The sequence below is a fragment of the Larus michahellis genome, chromosome 13 (genome assembly GCF_964199755.1).
Source record: "Larus michahellis chromosome 13, bLarMic1.1, whole genome shotgun sequence".
NCBI classification, from domain to species: domain Eukaryota; kingdom Metazoa; phylum Chordata; class Aves; order Charadriiformes; family Laridae; genus Larus; species Larus michahellis.
Window position 1 is genome coordinate 11,454,504 of NC_133908.1, and position 26,216 is coordinate 11,480,719.

General features: G+C 40.7%; 4 protein-coding genes across 8 annotated transcripts; 1 reads left to right on the forward strand and 3 right to left on the reverse strand.

Moving 5' to 3' along the window:
* Nucleotides 1-46: 46 nt before the first annotated feature.
* GTF2H3 (general transcription factor IIH subunit 3) lies at nt 47-5,847 on the reverse strand. Of its 3 annotated transcripts, none has more exons than XM_074605939.1 (13): nt 5,764-5,847; nt 5,469-5,548; nt 5,015-5,124; nt 4,248-4,411; nt 3,931-3,993; nt 3,654-3,683; nt 2,790-2,818; nt 2,630-2,704; nt 2,086-2,139; nt 1,784-1,852; nt 1,524-1,659; nt 1,404-1,440; nt 47-1,319 (listed from the first exon to the last, which is right to left on the reverse strand). In XM_074605939.1, exons 1-13 carry the CDS (start codon nt 5,771-5,773, stop codon nt 1,250-1,252), a joined length of 927 nt encoding a protein of 308 aa, XP_074462040.1. In that variant the 5' UTR covers nt 5,774-5,847; the 3' UTR covers nt 47-1,249. The 3 variants fall into 3 exon arrangements, with proteins under 3 accessions (XP_074462040.1, XP_074462041.1, XP_074462042.1); XM_074605940.1 differs by having other exon boundaries at nt 5,015-5,121; nt 5,764-5,816; XM_074605941.1 differs by lacking the exon at nt 5,764-5,847 and having other exon boundaries at nt 5,015-5,121; nt 5,469-5,583.
* Nucleotides 5,844-11,191, forward strand: EIF2B1 (eukaryotic translation initiation factor 2B subunit alpha). Its single transcript, XM_074605942.1, has 9 exons — nt 5,844-5,936; nt 6,007-6,108; nt 6,227-6,363; nt 6,450-6,566; nt 7,042-7,154; nt 7,909-7,977; nt 8,596-8,671; nt 8,872-8,997; nt 9,434-11,191. Exons 1-9 carry the CDS (start codon nt 5,924-5,926, stop codon nt 9,587-9,589), a joined length of 909 nt encoding a protein of 302 aa, XP_074462043.1. The 5' UTR covers nt 5,844-5,923; the 3' UTR covers nt 9,590-11,191.
* DDX55 (DEAD-box helicase 55) lies at nt 9,059-18,493 on the reverse strand. 2 transcript variants are annotated; one of them, XM_074605938.1, is made up of 15 exons: nt 18,330-18,493; nt 18,022-18,072; nt 17,847-17,933; nt 17,153-17,244; nt 16,977-17,039; nt 16,113-16,262; nt 15,442-15,631; nt 14,812-14,894; nt 14,285-14,416; nt 13,134-13,226; nt 12,367-12,481; nt 11,482-11,650; nt 10,816-11,108; nt 10,171-10,333; nt 9,059-9,220 (listed from the first exon to the last, which is right to left on the reverse strand). In XM_074605938.1, exons 1-15 carry the CDS (start codon nt 18,435-18,437, stop codon nt 9,183-9,185), a joined length of 1,827 nt encoding a protein of 608 aa, XP_074462039.1. In that variant the 5' UTR covers nt 18,438-18,493; the 3' UTR covers nt 9,059-9,182. The 2 variants fall into 2 exon arrangements, with proteins under 2 accessions (XP_074462039.1, XP_074462038.1); XM_074605937.1 differs by lacking the exon at nt 9,059-9,220 and adding an exon at nt 9,580-9,917 and having other exon boundaries at nt 18,330-18,491.
* A 307-nt stretch (nt 18,494-18,800) lies between these two features.
* Nucleotides 18,801-25,642, reverse strand: TMED2 (transmembrane p24 trafficking protein 2). Of its 2 annotated transcripts, XM_074606676.1 has the most exons (5): nt 25,279-25,642; nt 23,733-23,925; nt 23,292-23,312; nt 21,240-21,347; nt 18,801-20,306 (listed from the first exon to the last, which is right to left on the reverse strand). In XM_074606676.1, the coding sequence occupies exons 1-5, from the start codon at nt 25,612-25,614 to the stop codon at nt 20,182-20,184; spliced, it is 783 nt and encodes a 260-aa protein (XP_074462777.1). In that variant the 5' UTR covers nt 25,615-25,642; the 3' UTR covers nt 18,801-20,181. The 2 variants fall into 2 exon arrangements, with proteins under 2 accessions (XP_074462777.1, XP_074462778.1); XM_074606677.1 differs by lacking the exon at nt 23,292-23,312.
* Nucleotides 25,643-26,216: the final 574 nt, after the last annotated feature.

Sequence of the window (26,216 nt, forward strand, 5' to 3'; positions counted from 1 at the left end):
GCCATGTAGCTCAGCCCCAGAAATACCTACTACAGCACTATCTAACCGCATTTGAAAAAAGTTTTATTACAAACGTTTTATACAAAGTAAATTATAAATACAGCCTTCAAACAAAATGGCTTTTGGCAATTACCAAGCCCGCAGAAGACTGGCACTTATTACAACTGTTACATGGACAAAAAGCTGATGCAATTATCAAGACATGACATAAATTCCTGTATACGTCTTGGGAAAAAAAATTTTGTCATTTTCTATACAGGAAACAATTACTCTCTGTATTCTTTACAGGAGAACATCAGTTACCAGCAAGAGGTAGAGCCACCAAATTATACAGTAACCTGTGGAAGATCTTTTTTTTTTGTTTGTTTAAACTAAAGCCACGTTCAGAAGTACACAGCATAGCCTCCTGTTCTGACATAAAAAACACCAATCCAAAAGCATTCCTTCTTGCCAAATGTCAGACATAAAACCACATAAAAAAAAAAAAGTGTGCCTGCTGCCACATTACATAAAATATTTTTATATTTTTTTGTTTTCCAGTTTCAAAATGCAACCTGAAAGACTAAGCAGCTAGTTTGCATTTATTGAAGTTACTTTAAACAAAGGGAGACCTTTTTATTCACAAATTAAGTGATACCCAATTGAGAAAGAAATACCACAAAGACAGTACAAAGGCATATGAATACAGATGAGTGCACATGTAGGGGAATTAGCACCTTAAAAAAAAAAAAGTGGGTTCTAAGCCATCTTAGCAATGTTGGCTTTTTTCTTTTTTGAAATTGATATTCAAACTCAGTCCAGAAATTGCTAGCAATAGCTAGCAAGCAGCTGAAGTCCCTGAATAACATAGTGCTAAGGTTCTGATCCTACACACCAGAAATTATCATTCTTACCTTTACACTAACATTAAAAAAAAATAATCATAGCTTTCTTGTCTTTGAAAATAACTTGGAAGCGTGAAACTTTGCCACGGCCAGAATAACTTTTACTTCACAGCATCTGTCTCTTAACAGGCTGTAACTTCTGGAATTCCGAATTAGTATTTAGAACAGCACAGGCTACATGGTAATACAATGATTTGTTACTTAAAGGACTGTGTAGAAAACACATGATTTAAATATTTATCCCTTAAGAAAGAGGAAGTAACTGCATACAGTTCTCTCTCATATCCAATAAAAAGTGCCATCATCAATTTCTCACATACGTTCCATTTCATGGAATTACTGGAGGAGGTATATGCATAATGTTGTTACACAGCTAACTTTAATTTCTTCTTCTTAGCTTTCATGACAGGTGGCAATGATATTTTGAAAGCAGTCCTGAAACAACATAAAAAAGGAACTGTCAGATACACTGGACGTATTCCCACCCCCACCCTTGAAACAAGAAGAAGAAACACTTACTCGCATGTACTACAAATAGGACTGAAGTTGCAGAATACTGGAAAATAAAAAGAATCAGCTTTCACTAAAACAATTCATTTGAACGTAAGAAATCAGACTCTTAAATATTTATAAACTTACTTGACAAGCACACAGAGCACACATAACCAATTTCAATGAGATTTCGATGACAGAAGCATGCAGCTCTGTAGTCAACATGAACGGGAGGTGGAAGGACAAGCTGTGATCTCCGCTCTTGATCAGGGAGAAATACCCACTGCATGAATACAGAAAAAATATTTTGCAAATTGGAATGGTACTGCTGTTTTACCTTCTCAATGAAGTCAGTCAGATTTCAAGTCTAACACAGGAAAAACACAAGTGTTTTTTAAATGACTTACCAATAAATACTGCAGAAGGGATGGCATATGGGGTACTTTCAAATATATGCCACCCGTAATGTCACAAGCCTGGAAAGCAGAGAGCGTGATCAGATTGTTATGGTTTACGAGATTAACAGGGTATTTAAAATATCCACATACTGCTCAAAGCCTGCATGTTGGAACTGTCAGATTCACTGAACATATTTCCACATCCACTCTTGAAACAAAGGCAAGAAGAGAACTTAAGAACATGTCAAACTATATAGCATCGCGTATCTACAAATAAACGTAAACAGCAAATAAGAATAGGAAGTCTGTACCTGTTGTAGAAGACCTGAATCAGAGTCCAAGACACAGGCATCAATCAAAATACTCTGCAAGAAAAGAGACAAAACACATGAAAAAACAGATTCCACTAGGACCATTGTAGCCTCATCAGTGTTACTGTCATGGTCTGTGTCTGCTATAAATACGCTCCACGTATAAATGCACATGCTTTTACAGCTGCAGGATCACCACACCCATAGGGAAGCTCTTTCACATGATAGGAACACAAATCCAAATTTCCAGCATCTCCCTTCTAATGCATGGTAATAAAAGAACTATCATCAAAGGTACCTCATAGACATTACCTGCAAGGAGGGACAAACGGCTACTATCTGTGCTTCCACAATAATCTTTAATTCATCTAGCAAACCCTTTATGTTTTTTTTTAAACTTGGTTACCACCTTTCACCCTGGCCACGACAGACTTCACTTCAAGGAGTCTTTAACTAGATCATAATCATAAGAGAAATGAACCATTTTGTTATCTTTGCACATTAATAAAAGATAATATCTATCAAAATGAAATGCCGGCTTCACCTGTTTCTGTGCTGCAAAGATCACATTCATGAAATTCATATATTGCAACGCACAGTCTTCTGCAGCTTTTATGACCTAAATAAAGCAATTCAAACTTGTTAACTTGCATAATATCACCAGATTTCAAGACTAAAAGAAAACTGACAACAAAAGTTCTTACCAAAATCCTTGATTTAATTTCTTGATTGGCTAAATATTGCAAAGAAAAAGAAATACATGAGTACATTGCTTCTGTCACCTGTAGTTTGCCCTTGTAATTCTGTAGCATTTAACATCTCAGATGTTAAATATCTAACATTCAGTTAAAATACGTATATGAACTATTTTGAAGTCCCAGTGGCACAGAGAGCAGCAAAAATATTCGGCAAGTATACATAGACTGATTTAGACTTGTTATGAAAGTAGACCCGTTTCATTTATTGTCCAAAAGCAGTTAGATGTCAATCAAGAAAGAAATGTTCAGAGTCGTTCATTACCAACCCACTGCTTGAAACACGTATCACAACTTCTATGGTATTTCTCACTGATTAAAGTGATCTGAAATGCATAGCTGACTGTAGTCTAATCTGCTCCTTGCAAAACTATTTGCACAAATAGCACTTTTTGTGATTATAGAAGAGGAAAACCAAAACTGAGTAAGGAATTCAACTATCATCACAGCTCTGCAGGTCATCCATTTGGAAGAGGATTTGTACATTTTGTGACTTCAAACAAGTTCCTCTCAAGCTCCAGTTACTCTGAAGAGATTCCAGTTTCAGTTTTACTCATTTCACTTGCATGCAATAGAAAATCAGAACAAGAATATGAACCAATGATCAGGTCCTTTATTTCTAATTGTGACCAAGACCTAGTTTAAACTGGGCAATTTTTAATGATCGGGATAAACCTGTACCTATTACTGCCAATTTGGGAAATGGAGGTGTGTCAAAACATATGTATATTTGTTTGTGTGTACTTAGGTATTTAAATGTTATTCTGATTCAAACACTTAAGTAACTACTCAGAACATAAGAAGAGGTGTTACCTTTTACCTCTTTGCTCATCCTGTTGATATCTACGTTAGCTGACATTAAGGAATCTACATTCTGTTCTTGGCAATAACTCCTATCCACACCACGTATTCACCACCTTAGCCAACACACATCTTAATACACGACCCACAGTTATTAGGCAGACATTTCAGTTTTGAGTCTTATGACAGAACAGGAATAGTAAAACCTATATTGAAGTATACTTAATATTATAAGAAACAATCTTAAAACTACATAAAGGCTTTGAAGATTCCATGATGAAAAGGATACAGCAAAGCGCTTTAGCAAGTGATCCTGCTAACAGGGTTTCTGTTTGCTGGCCCCTCATGTCAGCTGCAATACAAGAAGAGTTGCAAAAGTTACTTTTGTATATAAAAACAGTTGCTGAACCTGACTATACCAAATACTACAAGTTTTATCTTTGGCAAATGGTATTAATGCGGAGGGCTGGAGTGTCAAGCATAATAAACTAATCTATTTCAAACATAGAATTTGCATGATCAAAATAAAGGAAATTCCTATAACTCCTTGAGAGTCCAAGCGTTCTGCAATTCTGTGTATTAAGCCTAGAATTTTGTTTTCCTTACTTTTTGTCATGAGGTCTTTAATCTCTTCTGCAATTGCATCATTTATTGCTGTTAACAATTCATATTTTCCATCCTTGCTACCAGAGCAATTAGATTCCATGGAGCTACCGCCATCTCCAAAGAGGTCTGCAAAAGCCCAACGCTTCCCAGGGTACAAGAAACGGCTGAAACAGGAAAAAAACATAGTATTCATGTTTTGCCTTTAACCTTGTAAGAAAAAAACACCATGAACTAATCAGCTTTAGACAGCAATACTCAGAAGTTTAATTTCAAATAATTTTAATGCTTTAGACATTAAAGAGACCATATAAGGCAGGTAATCTTCAAACCCAAAATGGAGGAAAACCCAAATTCACCTCCCCTCTTTCAAGGCACATGGCAAATAGATACCATGCCTGCACTTAGGGGTAGATCCCGAGATTCACGAATATCTGGGGAATATCCACTAAACAGGAAACTTCTGCTACTTGCATTGTCCTGCTCACTGCGTCTCTACCATCCCCTCTCTCCCTCTCCCCATATATTTTTAAGTGAAAGTCTATTCAAATCTTCCTTCTGTCTTACAAACCTTTTTGCTGCTTTGTGTAAGGCACTAAATCAATTACTTCTTTCCTACACAGTTTTAGTTAATTTCTGTTCTTAAGACAATGATACATTATGCGTTTTAAACCTGGTTTCAATTATATACTTCATTCTAACATGAAAATCAGGACACAGATATAGAAAAGTGTACTTTAAACCTTTACACTGTTAAGATGCAACTATACCTTTCTTGTGTGTGACTCGCTATTACAGCGAGCCTGTTGGTACGATTCATAAATAAGTGTGAATTTCCCAGTACCATCACTGCATCGATGCATTTTGATAGGGTGAACTGCTGAAAAAAAGAAGAAAGTAGAGCACAATAACGTTTACAGTTAAGTAACTTAGAAGAAATCTCTCAAGTAACTAAAGAACTTGAGTTTCAATACACCAGAAGAGCTTCCTTTCTTAATGGGAAGCATTAGGAAAAGAGCTTTGAAAAGTACACAATGCTGGGTCGCTATATTTAAAAGAGTATTCTAAAATCCATTATATCCGTTTTAGCAGACAATATTGGCATAGCTCAGAAATCAAAGACCAGTCCCACCTGTTGCCTAATTATTAAGATTTTTTTTTTTAAATAATAAGTTTTTTCATTCAGAAATCACTATCAGAAGCACCAACACCCAGAGGAGGTACCTCAGCTTCTCCTTGCGCTTTCTTTCCCCACCAGATCGGGTTGGTGTCGATGACGATGACCAGCAGGCTCAGCTCGTCATCTGAAAAAGCCACAACACGGCGGGGTCACTCCAGGCTCCCTGCGAGGGCCGAGCGCCACCGGCTGAAGGCCCCCGCGCAGAGGGGCTCTCCCAGGACCGCTGGCAGCTCAGCGGAGCCGGGCGGATCCCAGCCCGCGGCGGGGACACGGGGAACCAGCCGCCGCAAGGCCGAGGGCGCCGAGCCCCGCCGGCTGCTCCCTCCCGCGCCGCCTCACCCGCGCTCATTGCCCAGCCGCAGGTACCGGCCGCTCCCGGCGCTTGGAAATGACGCCACGGCACGGCTTACGTCATCCAAACGCGTCCGTGGGACGGCGCCACGCCCAGGCGAGGCGGGCGGCGCGGCGGCGGCCGAGCGGGGAGCTGAGCGGCGCGGCCATGAGCACGGACGGTGAGGGGAGCGGGGAGCGGGCGGGGGGCGCGGGGCAGCGCCGCGCCTGACACGCCCCGTTGCTTTGCAGACCTGATCGAGACCTTCCGGGCGCAGCTGAGGGACGACCCCGACGTCGCTTCGGCCGTGGCCGCCATCCGCGCGCTGCTGGGCTTCCTCAAGCAGGACAGAGGTGGGCCCGGATACCCCCTCAGCTCCAGGCGGGACGGGGACGCCCCTCTGCCCCGTGTCGCCCCACGGCGAGGGCCGCGCCGGCTCGGCCCCGGCCATACAGCTCTGCCTCTCCGCAGGTGAGACCATCCAGGGCCTGAGGAGCAGCCTGCTGGCCGCCATCAACACCCTGTCTCGGGTGGACTCCTCGGTGGCCGTCTCCTCCGGCGGGGAGCTCTTCCTGCGCTTCATCAGCCTCACCTCCCTGGAGTACTCGGTAAGGGCAGCCGCCCCCGGCCCGGCTGTGCTGCCTGCCATGGAGGGACCCTCCTGTCTGACAGCAGATATCGCCCTGTTTTTCAGGATTACTCCAAGTGCAAAGAAATCATGATCGAACGTGGGGAGATCTTCCTCAGGAAAGTCTCTCTCTCGAGGAACAAAATCGCCAAGCTGTGTCATCCTTTCATCAGAGACGATGCCGTAAGTATGCCGAGGCAGGGTCACTCTCATTACGGTGCTCTGCTGCTTGTAGTAATGGAAAAACAGAAGGGGAGGGGAGCAAAGTTTACTAACACTCACACCAGCATTGTCTGATGGTGGCTTCTGCAAGTATATAGGTGTAACATCACCTTTCATTTTATTTTCTCAAGACTCATCTCCTCCCCCCCTACTTTGGTTTCCACACAATCCAACTTTAACTCGTGCTCTACTTCTAAGAGGTGCTGAGGAGTCACAGCTTCAAGTTTCCATTTAAAGTACTAGACCATCACCCCTCGGCCACAGAAAGCCCAGCTCACAGACTGCTTTGCTGTCCTATGGTTCATAGAATACAAGTGACACACATTATTGTTTAATGTTGGACAGTTGTGTGACATAGAAGCCATAACACCATTAACAAGAGTAAAGGTTTCCCAAAGCTCAGCAAAAAGTAATGTCTGATATTTTTTTTTGACAGCGAATATTGACACACGCCTACTCAAGAGTGGTCCTCAGAGTGTTGGAAGCAGCTGTTGAGTCAAAGAAGCGATTCAGTGTTTATGTTACTGAATCACAGCCAGATCAAGCAGGGCAAGTACTCATTAATTTGTGTTTTATCTTGATTAACATGGTAAGTTCCAGCTAGCATCAAATCTGTCATACCTTAAGAAGAGTGGCTAGGCTCATTTGCAGCATTTTAAATGGTAATCGTCGCTAATATAGTCACAGTATTCTGGACAAGTGAAAAAAAAAAAACAATACTGGCAAGTAGTTTCCAATACTAAATATTCTCCTAAGAGTCTTACCTAGGTTTTCTTCAAAGGTTTCCAAATTTTGAATCAGTGCCAGGCAACCTACATTTCCCTTGGGAAATGGGAGACACCTGATTTCTGGTAGACTGCTTGAAAAGTAGGCTAAAATAATCAGTATTATCTTAAGCATAGCAAAAAACAAAACAAAACAAAAAAACAACAAAAAAACCCTCAACCACATTTAGCTAACAACCTTGTTTGAAGATGCCAAATAAAGTATATTGCTGCTAGCAGGAGAGCACGCTTTCCCTCCTCAGAGCCTACATTGTTGCATAAATGAAACAGTAAATCCTGTACACGGATAACAAGTTGCTAACCCAGCTTTCACTAGAATCGAGGACATTCAGCCAATTGATACACAATTTTCTAGCTTCCCTGAAATGACTTCCAGCAATGCATCCTAAACTATAAAACCAAAACTACAAACAAGGGAACATGGGCAGTCATGGGTTTCAGTCTTTGAGAACAGTATTTTTCTAGCTTTGTCTTTAAAAAAAACAGACTTCTAAGTTTCAAACATATTTTTTTAATAGTCAAAAAATGGCAAAAGCCTTGAGGAAGCTGAACATTCCTGTGACTGTGATTCTGGATGCTGCCGTTGGGTAAGTCTGATCATTAAATTTTAATACTGTTCATCACAATTTTATTTTGATAGTGTTATGTGTAAGTTTCCGAGACACATGTTCAATCTACAGAGGTTGTTACTTAGTTTGTCATAGTCGTCAAACAAGCTAAACAAGTTACACCTCTAGGTGCCCAATTAAGAGAATATGCCTGCTACAAAACAAGTATTTGGTGTTCACGTTAGAATGAAAAATGGAGTCAGACCTAAATGTAGAACTTGGGGATGAGGAGCATCCTGTGGATTTGGCTGAGGTTATTACAGTGTAGTTACACTTCACTGTAGTTAGTATCTTATCACAGGCACCCACATCCTGTAACTGAGCATCATTCCTAGTCAGATTTCAACTTCTTCCAGCATTTACACAATTGCCAAGGTCCAGTGTGGCTGGAGAAGATACGATTACTTAGTATTCCTGCCTGGGAAACAGATGAAGGTTCACTCCAGGGATGTGTAACAGCCCGTGGACTTACATAGGTAGATGAAAGTAGTTCAGTAAAGTAAAAGACTGTTTGAATTACTAATTTCTGTTCTGTTGAGTGAGTCATTTGTTGTATTACCCAGTAAGATTTGGATTTTTTTTCCCCCCTTTGAACAGCTACATTATGGAGAAAGTGGACCTGGTGTTAGTTGGTGCTGAAGGTGTAGTTGAAAGCGGAGGCATTATTAACAAGGTAATAGGTAGTGAGTTTATTACATCATTCTGTAAACTCTAGACTTTTAAAGTTTGGTTTCTTTGAATAATTCAAGGCTTTCTGAAAAATCTTTTCTATTTGGATGTTATTCAGTAAACGTCTACTTATTGTTGGAAACTGGGCAAGGTTATGTCATGCTAGCACTGAGTCTGTACGTTGTTTTCCATCTGTCTCCACAGATTGGCACTAATCAAATTGCTGTGTGTGCCAAAGCTCAGAATAAGCCGTTTTATGTGGTAGCGGAAAGTTTCAAGTTTGTAAGGCTATTCCCTCTGAATCAGCAGGATGTCCCAGATAAGTTTAAGGTAAGAGAAATTCAAATTACATCTTAGCCAGCTAAGATGCACACTTACATGTCCATGAAAAATTTTTGTCTAAGCATGTCTTCACATTTGTCTGTATCTCTCTAGTGTAGCTTACTTCACATAATGCAGAGCTGCTCTCTGTTAGTCATATGTCAGGCAGCTAGAATTTATCGTAATACTAACATTTAGTTCCTGAAGCAGTTCCCTTGCGGTGCAGGAGCAGCTGAGGACAAGAAACAGCTAAATCAATACACTTCAGAACTACAAATTGTACTTTATAAAGAAGATAAACCAGCCAAAACCAAGGTGGCACGAGCCTGTGCCTCATTTTAAACTAACTGATTTCCTTCAGTTTTACCACAAACATCTGCTCAAGACCTGTAAGAGGTTTTAACTTGCAGTTGTGTAATAACTAATGGTCTCCCTTGCCTTCTAGTACAAAGCAGACACTCTGAAAACAAGTCAGAATCTAACAGAGGAGCATCCTTGGATTGACTACACATCACCATCGCTAATTACGTTACTGTTCACAGACCTCGGTGTGTTAACTCCATCAGCTGTCAGTGATGAACTTATTAAACTCTATCTGTGACAGAGGACTTGTGTACAGGAGGTATCATCTTCTTCAATGACGATCACAGTTGTAAGAACTTGGAAGATGGTACAAGTTACGTGGCAAGGAGACAACATTATAAGGATTAATGCAATTACCAGCCTTGAGTTTTTAAAGCAAAACATTACATGTGGATGGACCACTGTTAAAAAAAAAAAAAATCCCAAAGTTACTACAGCTTCTAAAGCCCTAAAATAAATTATTTTAAGGATGGGTGGAATATTTTGGTATTGTAAAATAAAATACCTTATGATGTATTCAAACTCATTCTGAGGTATGCTGTTACTTACTGATCTGTGGTACGTACCTGAAAAAAAAAAATCAAAATTAAAAAATGCACAAGGGTGCAAATGGAAATGTGCAGCTCCTGCCATGCCATGCCAACGCGCTTTCAGCTTTGTTCTTGCAGGCTTGCTTGTATGTCTTTGTGGACACCAGGTCTCTTTATTGAAAAAACTAGATCAATTCTGTTCTCTGCATTGTTATTTTGATATAAAAATACAGTTTTATTGAAATTGGCAGTATTTTAACGTAGAAGTGTGGTTAGAATAACTGTCAACCTTCGGACTCTAAATCAGCAACAGTTTCTGCTTTGAGTCGACTGTGGCTGCCTGTTAGTCTCTTCTCAAACTCTTCTTCACTAATTTTTCCTTTTTTTAATCTTTTCAAGAGCCTTGTGTCATTCAGCAACTCTTCCATATCCTCATCTTCAATATCAGAGCCCTGTTGACAGTTGAAAAATAGCAAATTAGACACAACAAAAAGGTTTAATTCTATACAGCTGACCACAAGAGAAGCTTACAACTCAGATTTTGCCAGGAGTTTCTAAGCAGGAAAGAATCCTCAGTTTCTATCTAGGAAACTATCTAATTCTCAGTTACACTTGCTGAGAATTGAAAAAAGCAGAGAGGAAAAAAAAATAAATCAAGTATGGGCCACCATCATGCCATACTGCTGGAACTTTGAGAAATAAAAATCTGTGCTACCAGCATTACTGACCAGCATCAGAGTGCTGAGAAATTGTTTTAGTGGTGGACTTTAAAAAGCTTCTCTCATTTTGTTAAGCTTTGCCTGTCAACATCCTGAAAAGTTAATCTACACTCATCAGTTCCATCAAACTAAAATCTCATGGCTCTCTGACATTTGAAAGTATGTACCTGTGCTACAGTAATCACATGCAGTTTAATAGAACGGGCTTAGTTTACCTCTTCATGCTTCCTTTTAGCTGTTACTTTCTTTTTCTTCTCCCTCTTCGCTTTCTGCTTTGACCAGGCTTTGTTCTTTATGAATTTCTTTTTGCCTCCATTTTCCTCTCTTTCTTTTCTTTGTTGTTCTAATTGCTTTTGTCTCTGTTTTTCTCTGTTTTTATCCTTAAATGAGATGGAGTCTGTATTAACAGTGACTGGAGTAAAGTCTGGAAAACATTTTCCTCTTAGTTCAGGCATCTTTGGCATTTTTAACAGTGCAAAACCTTTGGCAAGGCTAGCAAAATCCAGATCTGTTAAAATAAAGATTTTTACAGTCAGTTTCCTAAAAAAGTTAATTTAACTTAGCAAGTCACAGAAAAAAAAAAAAAACACATTATCTTATTGTGTTGTTTGCATTCTATACTTAATACTAGTAACAAAGGCACTTTTATTTATGTTATGTCAGTTTGGTCAAACTTGATAATTAAATGTTTTCTCTTGAAAACAACGAGAAACAAGTTGCTGGAAAAAATAGTTTTATCAGAGTCTGATGCAGCAGATCATAACTTTGAGAAATGGAATCCGTAGTTGAAGCTTGTGGACAATAACACTATGTTTTTTGCCAAACCAAATACTGTCTTCTGAAAGGAACAGTGAAAGATACTGGCCACTGCTGGCAATTACCTTTTATTCGGAAGATCAGATTACATTCGTGTTTGGCGTAAGCCTGGACATAAGACACAAACGCTTTCATCCCTTTCTCAAACACTGCCCTGTCAGCTAGGGCCATAGACTTCAGTTTTGGAAGAAGATCTAACACATTGGTCTGTGGTTTCATTTCCTGCATGGGACACTGAAAACCAGAAAAGAAATGAAAAAAACAAAAACAAAACAAAGGATAAATTCAGCTGAATTATTTAAAATGCACTGTGGAACTTCAAACATGCACTTCTTCCCCAGTAAATCTTCAGTCAGCTTTGAGACCTTTCCCCCTTAGTCAATTCAACACTCCACCGTTTAGCCCCACGTTGTCACCCTAACCCAGCAACAGAGCTCGCACGCTGCAGCTCCAGAGAGGCAACATCTTCGTCTCATGCCTTATCAAGCTACGTTCTCATTAGCAGGACTAGAGAGAATTTAAACAACTAATCCCACAAATGCAGGACCAGACACAGGAAATTATTCACGTTGAACATAAAGAGCACAGAAGGTGCAGCACACAAACTGGTGGTGGCAGGGTTGGGGGTAGGAGTGTAAGCCAGCACTGCCCTTCTGGAAATACTCAATCTTTGAAAGGAAAAGCCTTTCCTTACTTGATGCATCACATGCTCACATTACAAACACAGTAACACTGGGAGCAATCGTGTTCTAACAGGAGCAGTCATTTTCTAACAGTTGCATTTGGTGATTAATAAGCAGCTCTTGTCTTTTTTTTTAATTATGAACCTCTGCTAAAACATTACCTATGCATATGACCTTAAGCCCTACAAATTCCGATTTCAAAATCCCTATCAGCAAGCGTGTCCCCTTGCCCTTTCCTGCTTTGGGCTAGAACAAAAGTCTACTAACCTTTTGGTTGATTGAGAGAAAGTTAATGTAAGATTCTTCCATGGGAAGTAAAAATACAAGCGCACTGCCCACATTGCCGATCCGTGCTGTTCGACCACACCGATGCACAAAGGCACTGAAACAACACAACACAGCGCTAACTTAACAGGAGTTGCTCAGTCTGATTTTAAAGCATTAGACAGACAGCAAAACGGGAAATCTGACGGAATGGAAAATACAGAGTGCTATATACTTCTGAATTGAACCAGCAGGAACCAGTAAGATGCAATACGTGCAACAGTCCCACTCCACTGTTAGGACTAGATACTAAGACGGGGGGATCTGTTTTGGGGATACAGTTTAAGCGTGTTGTAGGGAGAATTACAGAAGTTAAAATACACGGAAAAGCACCTTTTACGTGAACTTTCAAAGTATCATTCCTTGAAGAGCTCTGTCCCCATTCTCATCTCTGTTCTCACTCACCCTAGTGTCTCACCTCTCATTATTTGATATTCTCATACCATGTGCCTCTTTACACAAATATAAGTTGCAACCGCCCATTTGACTTACGCACATACAACACAGTCATTTCAATTCACAGCAGTTACAACAAAAATTGCAGTGTTCCAGCCTCCCTTGTTGATACATTATTTTGTGTGTTCACTCAGACTAACTTCCAGGGAGCAATTAAACGTGTTTTCTGCAGTTGCATGTTCCCAATTTATATCTAAACAGTACAGTGACATGACCACAAGTAGAGTAAAGTTTTTTAAGATCTCAAGTTGTACCTTGCACTGCTAGGTGGGTCATACTGTAAAACCCAGTGTACTTCTGGAATGTCTATGCCACGGGCCATGACATCAGTGCAAACTAAAATGCCACTAGAAAGAAGAAAAATCATATTTTCATTAACCCGTCATTTGAGAAGAACCAGTGTCCCCCCAACCATGTATTCGGCATCTACACTGGAGAATGAGGAACAAAAAGTTTTAAAACACTTGTTTTTTGAAAAGAGACAAAATATTTGGAGGTAGTTGCAGCTTTTACCAACTAAAATTCTACATAACATTATGAAAATGTTATTATGAATGTGATTTATATTACAGCCAACATATCATTAAGAAAAAAATCAATTCCCTATTATAAATTCTATTTTAAATTACCACTGCATCCACAACTGCTGAATGTAATATTATAAATGTTTTAGTAAAAGACCTAAGAGAATGACAGTTTTAGCATGCTATTTTAAACAGCTCTTCTTCCAGCCTGTTGGCAATTATTTTTCTTATAACATAAAATGCTAAAACTCAGGTCCCTTGCAATAAAAAAAATGACACCTAATGGGGTGAGAGTTTCTTAAGCACACACTGCAAAGCTGACACAGAACACTTTTCTGCAGGTAAATTACAGCATTGCGTTGCCATATTCTTGTTCATATATTATTAAAATAGTATCCCGGGTTTCCACTCTGGTTACCAATCAGGAAGAGGTTATTTTCACTACCAGTTCCCTACCAATGGTACATTCATACAAGAAGGCTAATGTGTGATTGTAACACGTGACACTGCAGTGTGCCCAGTTAAAACAGTAGCACAGATAGCAGCAGTAGTGACGGGCTTCACAATGCGAACGTTTGGCCAGCAAGCAGCCAAACTCCAGAGGGTCCCGGGCTGCAGGATATCCTAAATCCATGTCCCTCCGCATTCCATGCTGCCACACGGATTATCTAAACGCTCCAGTCACATTTTCACTTTGTTTGTGATCATTCTTTGAGTACCTAAGCATAGTTTCTGTTATTATAAATATATTCAAAAACAGCTAGTAGCACCCTTCTCCTCAGCATGCCACCACTTAAGTGGCAGAATAACTTCATCAGACAAATTACACATCCCTTACTATTTTTACTTTTGGCTGGTTTAGCCTATTCATACGTTCTTACCCTGGGAGTTTCCGAAACTCAGTAAAAATCTTGTTACGCTTGTGTTTCATTTTCCCATGAATGCTCATTATTTTTACTTGTTTAATTAAGGATTCCAAAGCCTTCCCATAGTATTCCACACAGGCACATGTGCTGTTGTGATAAAGACAGACATAAAAGCAAAAGATTATGCTGCATTTTTAATCTGATTTAGACGGTCAAGCCAGAGTGGTCTGAGAACTTTCAAAAATATACACTATCACCTATTTTTACTTAAATATGTACATCATTTTTACAATTGACATATAATCACCTATAATGCCTTACTTTAAAAATGCATATGAAATTTATGTTTCGCGTAATAAAGTTCAATACAATCCTGACATGAAGCAATGATCAATCTCTTCTTAGGCACCATATTCTACAAGACATCTATTAAAGTGAATCACTTTTAAAATGGCTGTGTCCTTGTCCAAACAGGGCACAGTTTTGGAATTCAAGTAATAAAACGCCATACCGTTTTCACAATGAAACACAAATAGAATTACCTGAAAAAGACTAGATGTTTTTCCTGTTTGTGCTGTCGAAGAAAATGCACCAACTGATTAAATTTTTCATCTGCTTTGCAGATCTACAAAAAAGAAAGAAGAAAAAAAAGTAAGAAAATGGACTTGATACAAAGTGATCTGCCAGTTTCCTCCATTCGTTGTGCACGGATAAATGCCTATGGGCATAATTTGTTAATACTGATCATTTGTACCACAGTTCAACACATGCAATATTACTCTTTCATGTATCTTGTTTTAAGCAAAACCAAATACTTAAGCTCCCAGTCTTCCCATCCCCAATACCTCTCCCACATTAGTTTCGCCAAATTCTCCTCCCATACCATTCACTATAAGCAGGTCAAGAAGCCACAGCACTGCAGCTAGTTTAAGGTTACAACTACTGGGCAGCCAAATAAAGCTCACAGAGCAGGAGAAAACAGGGTTGCTCAGTCAGATCTTTCTCCTCAGCTTGGTTACTTATCTTCAGAGAATCTGCAAGAGCTTTATGCCTTCAAGACTTCTGGTTCCTCTATTACTGTGATCCTAACCAGCCAAGACTTAAAAACTTATTGATGGTTTCTTGTTCCCTCTCCTTTTCCTGGATCTATCACAAAGTACAGAGGTTCGCACCATATAATAGTTCTCCAGGCGTGTTGGAGTTTTCTGTGTGTTGCTTGCTGCCACTCCCTTCTCTTTCACCGAGATGCGGACAGGATTCCTAAGACCTGCTCTCACCAGGTTCTCCACCTCTTGAGTTTGAGTTGCTGAGAACAGACCTGTCCGTCTCTGCTTGGGCAAAAAGTCCAGAATGGTATTTAAACTGCAAGTAAGCACATGTAAAACATAACTGTCCCAAGACTTCCCTCAGAAAGAAGCTTAATCATTGGAAGTAAGAGTTTATAAACAAAGTAGCTTTTATTAGAGTGCCAAGTATAGAGCATCTTCTATTGAGCTAATTATCTTAACTTTAAGAGAAAGGAGTCATCAAAGATTATTTGTTAAAGTGTTTTAAGATATTCCAGTGCATAAATGATATTTAATCAAGCATTAATATAGCATGTGCTAATATACATTAAGAAAAAGAAATTGTAAACTCTGTATTCATCAAGGAACAACTTTTCCTGATTCTCTTCCCCTCTTAGTAATTGTTTTATATAGTCTACAGAGCAAAGAGAGGTAAAAGAACAAAACCAAAACAAATCTAACTATAGAGGTCATTGTAGGCTGCGCTCATTCACACCAATCATATATGAACTCATTTAAAACTTTACAAGTATTACTAGAATTTATTATTTAAATACCTTGCTTCAAAGCCCATATCTAGAAGTCTGTCTGCTTCATCTAATACCAAGACATCAAGGGACTTCACATAACTTGCTAGATCCAGCCCATCTGCTTTTCTTCTGAATAGATCCTCCAAGCGGCCGGGTGTAGCTACAATGATGTTCCCACTGTTTGTGAACAAGACACACAGCAATTGTGTAACCGCAAGGTAAGGGCTTTTGGGGAGCTGCTAACATAATTATCACAGCACAAACCTGCACTCAAACTGACTGCATTCATCAATAAAAGCATTTCAGTTTGTCACCTCTAAGTGTATTCAAATTTCAGTGACTTGCAGACATTATGTTGATGGGAGAAGAAATGCTCAGGTGAAAGCACATCATTTGTGGTAATAGAAGTTTAGAATATAATCAGCAACTATAAAGCAACTATCAGGTAGAAGAAATATTTGGTACCTGTGTGCAAAAGCCAGTGACAAATACGATTGCTTCATCATTGATATCAACACCAAACAGTTCCAGAAAATTATTCATCAGCACTCTCTCAATCTCACTAGAGCCTACCACTAGTACAACATTTACAAAAAAGGAACTGAAATATTCAGTGAAGACAGTTTTCAGCTCACCATGCTGCACGTTCTTCACCCAAACAGCATGTAAATGGTACTGATATCATACATGATCCTTTCCTATTGCCTCACTGTGCAATATCTCACTCAAGGAAAAGAATCCACAATTTCCTCAGCATGCACCCTAACATACTCATGCAGTACCATCACATTTTACCACCATCAAGACCAAAGCCCTAATCTGAAAGCCCCAAAGTCAAGGAGAAAACCACAGCTGCAAAGCATTGATAAAAATCATTGACAATCAACTCACCCGCGTTCTTTAAACTTTTCAACATCTTCCATGGGATTCCTACCACCAATTAAAAGAATCTGACTAAAACAATAAAACAGAAAGATTTAGGTCATCTTTAAGTTTTGCTAGTCTACGAATGACAGAAGTCCAAAGAAAAAGGAACTATTGTCATGACAACCCTGAAGTTCACTCACCTAAACTTGGGGAAGTGTTTTGTGAAATGTGACAGCACCTCGTCAATTTGAATAGCTAATTCTCTCGTTGGTGTGATAATTATAGCCCCAACCTGCACATGAAAAACAAAAGGAATTTATGGAAAATAACAGACTAGAAGGAAGAATTGGGCAAAATTCTCCCTTATAAGATAAGTGAATATAGGCCATGTTTATGATTCTAGTTTTAGACAAAACATTTCCATAGAAATACAATAAAGTATACAAAATAACAGAAAATATTTAAGAAAGAGGCATTTTACCAATATGCAAAATACCTGTGCTCAAAGAACAGCATCTAATAATGATATTTAATAGCAAATAACAGTGCAAGTTCTCTGCACACTAAAACATATTCAAAGTCAATGGATACTAAAAAGCATTCAAAGACTCTTGTTTGCAGTACACCATTGTATTTGATATTTTAAGACACTTTTCTAACAGCTCAGAAACCAACAGGTTGATCACATCAAGTAAAAAGCTATATCTAAGTGCAAAGAAAGCACCCCAATATTTATTTTCAAGTTTTAAACAGTTTATCGTTACTATACCAAAGAGCTGCGCACACAGTCATTTTACATGTATGCAGTTTTCCTTATCGGTACTTTTCCTGAAGTCATCAAACTTTATTGGTACTTCATAAAAACATACTCAGAACGAAATAACTTCATCTTACCTGCATTTTCTTTAATTTTTCTTCCCGTCGGAGAAGGATTTCCAGTATAGGAATTACAAACGCTAAGGTTTTGCCACTGCCTGTTACCTGCAGGAAGGGAAACAGAGTCAGCCCTTTCCCAGCTCCAGAGACAAACTAAGAAAAACAACGAACTGCACTAGGGAAGAGCACTCACCGCTTCTGCTGCGACATCCTTGTTATTCATGAAAAGTGGAATGGTTGCAGACTGAAAACAGAGAAATACCACTTGAACGGCTGAATTTCCTATGGTGGAAGTAAACCCCACAGAGGCACCAAAGCTCTCTGTAAGCGTTGCCCAAACAGAGACAGTGACGGGAAGGCCGAGGGCAGCGACTTCCCTCGCTGCCACAGAGCCCATTGCCCGCTCCGACCTGCGGCCGAGCCCACAGACGCCGGCCCCCTCCTCCCTCAGGCCCTGCCTCCCCATCCCAGGACAGCCGCGGGGCCGGGGCGACCCCTCACCTGCACCGGGGTCATACGGGCGAAGCCGAGCTCCCGCAGTGCCTGCAGCACGCCCGGACTCAGCGCCACGGGCAGCGACTCCCAGCTCCCCTCAGTCACCGCCTCCATCTTTGAGCGGCGCCCACGCCCTGCCACCGCCCGCCCCGCGGTCCGTCCTCGGCGGGGCCGGGCGGAAACACGCGCCGACGAACTTTGGTTCCGCCCCGGCGGGTTTTGCCCCCTCTGTGGAATATAGCCAAAAAAAAAAAAAAATCCTATTTTTATGGCAAGCGGCCTATCACATTAAGTACTTCTGGGGTTCTGCCCACCTGTAGGTTTAGAATTACCTGCAATTTCTCATACCTGCCCACAGAGCAGGATGGCATTTCGATTAATTCCTGATATCCCAAGAGATACCTTATAAAAAAAAGCTTTGTGCTAAACTGTACTTCCTTAAAGTATCAAAGAAAAAAAGAAATACAAAATTGCTCCTTTTTTTTTTTTTTTAAAGAATTTGTTTATTTATCGAACCTGGGTCATATTTAGATTCACAAGCAATTTTTAAATGTACATCTTAGAATTCGATTTTAAGTGTTTTACACAAAAATATTGGCACACAACAGTCGCAATAAGGTGTAACAGCCACCTTTCTGAAGAACTGCTGCAAGTGTTTGCCCGAGGTTGAAAAAACTTTACCTGGAACATGAAAACCTGTAACAAATTTTAAATTAATTGTACAAAACTGTTGTGTGTTACTTGTAGAGGCTCCCCCCTGGAAAAGACCCCACCCCACCCCCAAAAATGATTACAACTAATATACATCAGTCACAACATAATCCTGGCTCAGCACCCACATCAGACGCGTCTTTAATTTTTAAACCAATCATCAGAGACCGAGGAAAGTAACTTTATACAAAAACAAATCTACATGTGCCTGAAAAAGAAAACACACCAGTATTTAGCATTATGCTAATTATGATCAGATAATGGCAGAGACTGCCACTTAACTTAAATAGAAGGGCTGCATAGCATCGCAATAAACCCCCAGAATCATTAACCCTTTGGCATCAGGAATCCAGATGTCCTGAACACTAATGCATCCCGCAGTAGCGCCAACAGTCTGAACTTTGGACCTGCAAAAACCAAAGGGCCAACAACTATTGTCTGCCAAGACACTGCGCACAACTGGCTTCCATATAAAACCTGCGAAAGACTAAAAACGATGAACATTCGGTCATGAGAGGAGAAAACGTATTTTCGTATCGACTATGTCATTTAAAAGAACTTTGGGAATAAGCTGATGTAATTAGGAGAGTTACTGAAGACTTTCCTTTAAATAGCAACTAGATACGAATACTAGATTGGAAGTGGTCAGCTGTCTTCTATTCGTTATCAGAATAAAGTTCCAATCACTTCTCCTTGGCAGTTTATGTAAGTAAAGAAGGGACTATTTCAATTTCGTAACACCTACTGCAGGGTTAAAGATGTCAAAAATGCAAACAGTCATGTTAGGGCCTTGTACCGTTTTTTCCCTAGATAGAACCGCAAGTATGAAAATGGGGGGGGAAGTTAGAAAAGACATCAACATTGCTTGTTACTACAGTTGAATTACAGCATTTGCAGTTTGCTTGGACCTTGCTTAGCATACAGACTAGGCAGATTTAAGTGAAAAAAAATATGCCAATTTAGTGACAAGATTTCAGCACAGCTTTTGCTACAGAAGATATAGAAAAACAATTCAGTTTTAACTAGGAAGGAACATAAGCAAATAAGTTTTACAGTTCAGTGAAGAGGGTTCAGAAACTAATTGACTTTTTTGTGACCAGGATGTTTGGTAGACAGTGAACTGAAATCCGCGACCAGAAAAGTACTCTTAAACAACCCTTCGGACTTCAAAAAACCTCTTCAGATAGTAGATTTGTCCCAGTGTCATGGCAACTAGTACAAGGGCTTCAAAGAATGACCAAAGAACCACTCTGCTGTTTGTGTTGTCATTAACTGTTAGGGAGAAAAAACAAAAAAACCAAACAGTAGTAAGTTACAAAGCATTTAAAACAAATTTAAAACACACTTTGTCATTTAACCTCAACTGTGGACATACACTGCAGCATCTTTCTCTATTCTGCACACTTTCAAAGAGGCCAGAAAGAAGCCTCTGACTGCCAAACAGAAGCCACTTGCTTTTTCAAGTAACAGTTGCACATTACGGTCTAAGTTGAGCAGGGAATTTTTAATCACTGAAGGTTCATAATTTTTGGTTCTAAAAAATCATCATTTTCTTAAATCAAACCACTAGTAACAAAGCTCATAAAACTGGAGATATCCATAGGTTCAAAAAGTTGACGGGCCAGTGCTTTAATGTAACATCATATTTTCACATTAAAAATACTTGCCCTTTATTCTCACCAGGCTTCCCCTAATGCACCACTTAGCACTCTCAGTCATATTTTAAAGCGGTATTTCAGAAAATGAGGGTTGTGACTGGAGAGTTCACCATATTCTCTACTTGGAAACAGCAGCAGTTCTGCTCTATTTCAACAAAATATCTTTAAAAGCCTTTGGCTCAATTATTAAGGCACACCCATTTCAAGGATGAAGTAATAGTTCAACCAACATGTACCCCTGGGAACCATATCATTACTGATATCTTCATGAATATGCCATTCAAAGAACTTTAGAATTTATGTCAATTACGCAAAGATTATTTTGCATAACAACCTTCATCATATGAGAAGCAAGCCAACTTAAAGAAGATTGCAAGCATCCACTACATTCTTTATTGTACGGGCGGGTCCTTCAGAACTTGTTCTAAATCTTTATTTTTTATTTTTTTTTTAGTAACTTAGAATAGCTTTCACGGACTTGTACTTTAAAATCCCATTTCGTAAGTTAATTTGAGAGGGGAGAAGCATTTAAGTCAAAGACACATACTTGCTCTATGTATTCTTTCGCGAACTTCCATGTACTCCTGTTCATGCTTTACAGCTGTCATGGCCACTGCTAACTCATTAATCATCTCTTCTAGTTTGTTCTGATGAGCTGCGGAATAATTTCAGAAGCATTAGAAAGTCTGTTATTGACTCAAAGAACAATATGTTAAAATTTATGAACAGTAATTTCTTGTCGCAGAAGTTCTGAAAAATGCAGTCGGTCTGTACAGCTGAAAACTTTCTCTTTACCGCAAAGTTTAGTTTAGTTTTCATAGCGCCACTTTTCCTAACACATCTCTCTGGTATTTATTAAGTGGGAAATCGTCTTTCTCCATATCCAAACAGAAGGCAGAAGACACGCAATTTAGAGTCAGTACAGACCACTTATTTCTAATATGGGCATACTTTTACAGAAAAACAGAATGTAAGAACACATGAGATCAATACCACACACTAGTATCTATTTTGCCAATATCATCCAATATAATCCAAGCAAATTATCTCAACATTACAGCTTTTCCTAGTTGTTAAGCTTGCAAAAATAGAACGACCGAGAATTTAGCTTAAGATCATGATGCTGGCAAAACGAGATCACTTTCTGAAGCAAAGTATCACATCTTGTGATCTTCCCGTTCAGCTGAAGCACAGCATTCAGCAGAAACAATGCCAAAGGGGCCTGGAGAGGGCAGGAACTGGCTTCAGGATCTGGTATGTGGTGAAAGCAGAAGAGGAGGAAAATACCAAACCAACGGTAACAGAAAACTAGCTTGAGATAGTTCAGCAAATGGAAGGATCAGAGATCCAAGATTTAGTGATTTGACTGTCAATCACAGAACCTTTTAAATACACTCATGCTCAAAGAACTGTCCACTTACAAATTTATGAATTACGCAACTAATTTTCAAAGTTTTCTAGCACCAAGAGAAGTTCAAGATACCATTCCACAGACACGCTCTGGGCAATCAGCTCTCTTAAAGTCACAAAATCCAACACATTTTCCACTGAAGGGACATACTTGACTTTGAAGCTGCCTTATTAATTTTTTATTTATAAATTGTTTCAGATCACAGTCTGAAAATAAAGCTATTCAAAATAAAGTCTTATAGGGAACAGCCAAAAAGAGGACCAGAGTATAACACTCATACAAGCTACAATTAAAGTTTTGAAGAGTTGTGTAAACCACACTCACTTTGCTAATATTGTAAATCCTTTATTTTCATGGCCAACTGGTCATTGCAATAAGTGCAGTTTATCAGTGAGGGAAGAAGTAACAGTTGCAGGGATTGTTTAAACCCACTCCAAGAAAAACACACTAAACAAAAAAGTCTTTGCCTTAAAAATTTAAAGCTGCACTAACATGCTTTACAACAGATATATTCAGACTCAACAAAAGATTTAACTGAGTCTTTAAAAAAAAAATCAAAAGTTAGAAATTTGTTACTTTTTAAGTGATATCAAACACTCAATGCACACAGTTATTTACTTGCTAAAATAAAAACCAAGAATTTATTGCCTTCCCAGCTACAGTTAGTGATTCCTAAATAAAACATTGTAACTTGTTACCAAATACATTCATTTGTTTCACAGCAAGTGACATGTTTGAAGTTTTTCCCCCTTGTAACATCACTGATAATTAACAACCTAAAAGAAGCTCATTGCTTCCAAAAGCCCCTGATTATTCAACACCCACTTTAGCAACAAAAAACAAACACTGTCTAAAATATCCAGTGTTCTTGGATGCTCAGTGTTTTTGTTTAATTTCCCCTAAAACTCCTGATTAAGTCTTCTGTTAGCCATAAATAACCACCTGAAGACAAACTGTCATGGACAGTTCAAGGACCTGATCCCAAGAGCTGCTACGTATATAAACCTCTCGATGAAAGCTTGCAGGTGCTCAGCATTGCTCAGAATCAGACCTTTTATGTAGTTTATTAAAAAGACATTCTCATGCTACAAACAAACGTTACAGAGAAAAAGCAAACGTTAGCTGTTAGTGAATAAACATATGCAAAAGACAAGATGCTAATGAGCTTTCAAAAAGCAGTACACATACCATCCCAGGTATCTCCACCACCTAGAGAAAAGTGTAAGAGATGAACACAAGTACAGGACAAAAGGCTGCAGATAAAACAGTAATTTACACAGCTAAGAGAAATTTTTTTATATTAGCACGTTTATCAAAGAGCTCAACTAATGCATGTAGTAGTCTACATACTGCTGAGCAAACCAGAAATCAGAGAATGAAACTGATGAAAAGACTAAAGGATGAAAGCATTAGTTTCTGCAGATGGCCAAGTGATTCCCTGGTGATTTTGCATTAAATCGTGTAATGAGGTCTAAGAACATCCATATCCATTTTAGCTGTGCAAGAGAACAGCTAACTAGACAGTCTGAAGAAACAGGAATTCTGAGAATCCTAGTCAGGTTCATAAATCATGCACATAAGGAAAAGCTCCCAAGTTGGAGCTAATTTTTTTCCAGGAGTCTCTCTCACCTTCTGTCTCCATGTCTTGCCCCTTTGGAGCTTCCCCAATATCAATAGTGAACATCACTATCTTGGGAGTCATGGTGGACATTCTGTTGCTAAAGCAAAACTTGTAAGTTCCATCCATGTGGGCAGCAAATGTGTATTTTCCACTGGACTCTCGATCGCCTTTATAAATTCCTTTATTATCAGGCCCTGTAATCTGGATGGGGAAAACAAAATATCATAAATTTTATTTAAAAGTCAGTGGTTTTGAACACACTGTTACAGCACTGCACACATATCCTGAAGTTATCCAGTCAGATTTACAAATATCATCTGTAATCTGACTAGTCTGGCACTCTTCATGCTGTCTCTCCCACAACTCAAAAGCAGCTATGAATTTTTCTGCACAAAAATCTTTTAAAAAAAAAACATAACCAACAAAACTTCTTGCTAAAGAAAGCCATACAAGAGCCTCTCTCACTGGCCAAGATTACTGACCTTCCGTATTCAAGATAAGAAGCATTCAAGAACAAGTAAACCATAAGCTATCGACAGCTGTGTTAGCCAAATTAAAAACTGCAGGGGGAACCTTATCTCTGATGTTTGAAGGAAAGCAAAAAAGAAAAAAAGACATTCTCCCCTACGTCAATACTACTTTAGACATACAGTTGTGCACTCTTGCAGTTGCCATTTCAAATGGATCAAGGGCCTGAATACTGAGTGCTCAGGGTCACTGTGATGTTAAGGCTTCCATCCCACCAGGACACCAAACTCAGCTGCTGAGCTTCAACTAGTGATATCTGAATGGGATTTTATAGTTTCCTGTCTCTGTCGTCTACTAGAGCAACGTGAAGTTTTAAACTATTATATTGTCAGCAATAACTCTCTCATGTTTAAGTTATCCCAAACAAACAACTATCTGCTCTTCACCAAGATTAAAGCAACTCTTATTTATTATTCTCCAACTGATTTGACACCTCATTGAAGAAAAAGACTTACCTACAACTTTCAAGATGCCAATCGACCTGATTAAAGCCAACACCTTTTGATTCAAGGGGGGACACGCTGCTTCCAGAATAACGAACATGCTTTGGGAAAGAGTAACGCTGTTCGTTCTCCCCGCCAAAAGGTTTATTACGGCAAGACCACACTGCGCAGAAATCTCAAGAGAGCGGCTGTGAAAGCAGGAAGACTGCCTTCTGCAGCAGTAGCAGGAACGACAAGCAGCCCCAGGAACCCAAAGGCCCGGGAAAGGCACCTCGTCCCCTCCGACATGGCCCACGCCAGGCCTGCTCCTGCCGCCCAGGGAGCCCTTGTGCCCGGCCGGCCTAGGGCGAGCCCGCCGCACGGAGTCCCCGCGACCCAGCGGCACCGTCTCAAGCTCCCCCGACGGTTTAAAGCCTCCTCAAGTCGGTGCTCGCCCCCTCAGGCCACCGCTGCCTTCCCCGGGGCCGCCACGGCCTCGCCGGGCGGCGGGGGATGAGCGCAGGGCCCGGCCGCGGGCAGCCCCGCAGGGCCCGGCCGCCCTACCCTCAACAGGGCACCACCGGCGGCACCGTCCCCCCCTCACCTCCACGTCGATGTCCAAGAACCCCCCCTCCGCCACCTCGAAGATGAGCCCCATCTTCGTGCCGGACGGCACCCGCTCCAGGAAGCACTCCTCGGCGTGCGCGTCGATGCTGACGAAGTAGGCAGCAGCCGGGGCCGCCAGCGCGGCCAGCAACGCCAGCACCGCCCGCACCGGCGACATGGCGGAGCCCAGCGGGAGGGGGCACCGAGCGGCGGGCCAGCAGGAAAAGGGGAGGGGGACTTCCGGCTTCAGCCACGCCCCTTCCGGGGCACGGGGCCGCCGCTCATAGGCCGCCGCGGCCCCAGTGCCACGTACGGCCCGTGCTACGGTGGCCATGGAGGGACCGTTGGGAAAGGGTCCGCCCCAACCCGGAGGGCAGGGACAGCGCGGCGCAGGAGGCGGGGCCCCGCCCTCGGGAGGAACCAATGAAAACGGAGTGGCGGCGGCGAGAAGCCAATGGGATTGAAGCGGGGAGAGCTGTCCTGTCAGACAGATCGGCGCGCGGAACGGGATTGGGTGGGCAGCAGGGGGGCGTGGCCCGGCAGCGGGGGGCGGGACGTCCCTGAGGCGGCTGAGGCGATTTGGGCGGGAAGCAGGGAGGGCGCCTGTCCCTTACCGCGGCCCAAGCTGCTGCTGAAGCCCGGGAAACCCAAACTTGCCACAGCAAGATAGAGATTTGGGGGGCAGCTAACGATCAACAAAGTAATGGGGAAGCCCACCGTGTGGGCTCTTTGTCACACACAAGAAAACACGAGGCAGGCGGCAGGCTTCTGTGTCTCCCAAGACTGGCCGTGTGTGAAAAGCCATTCTATGCATGGCTGTGCTTAAATACTAATTTTCAATTAAAAATTCCAGTCAGAAATACAGAATGTCGTGCTTGAGTTTAAGGAAGTCTGTTCTCATGACTAGCTGTTTTAATTGTCTGCAGAAGATTTAAA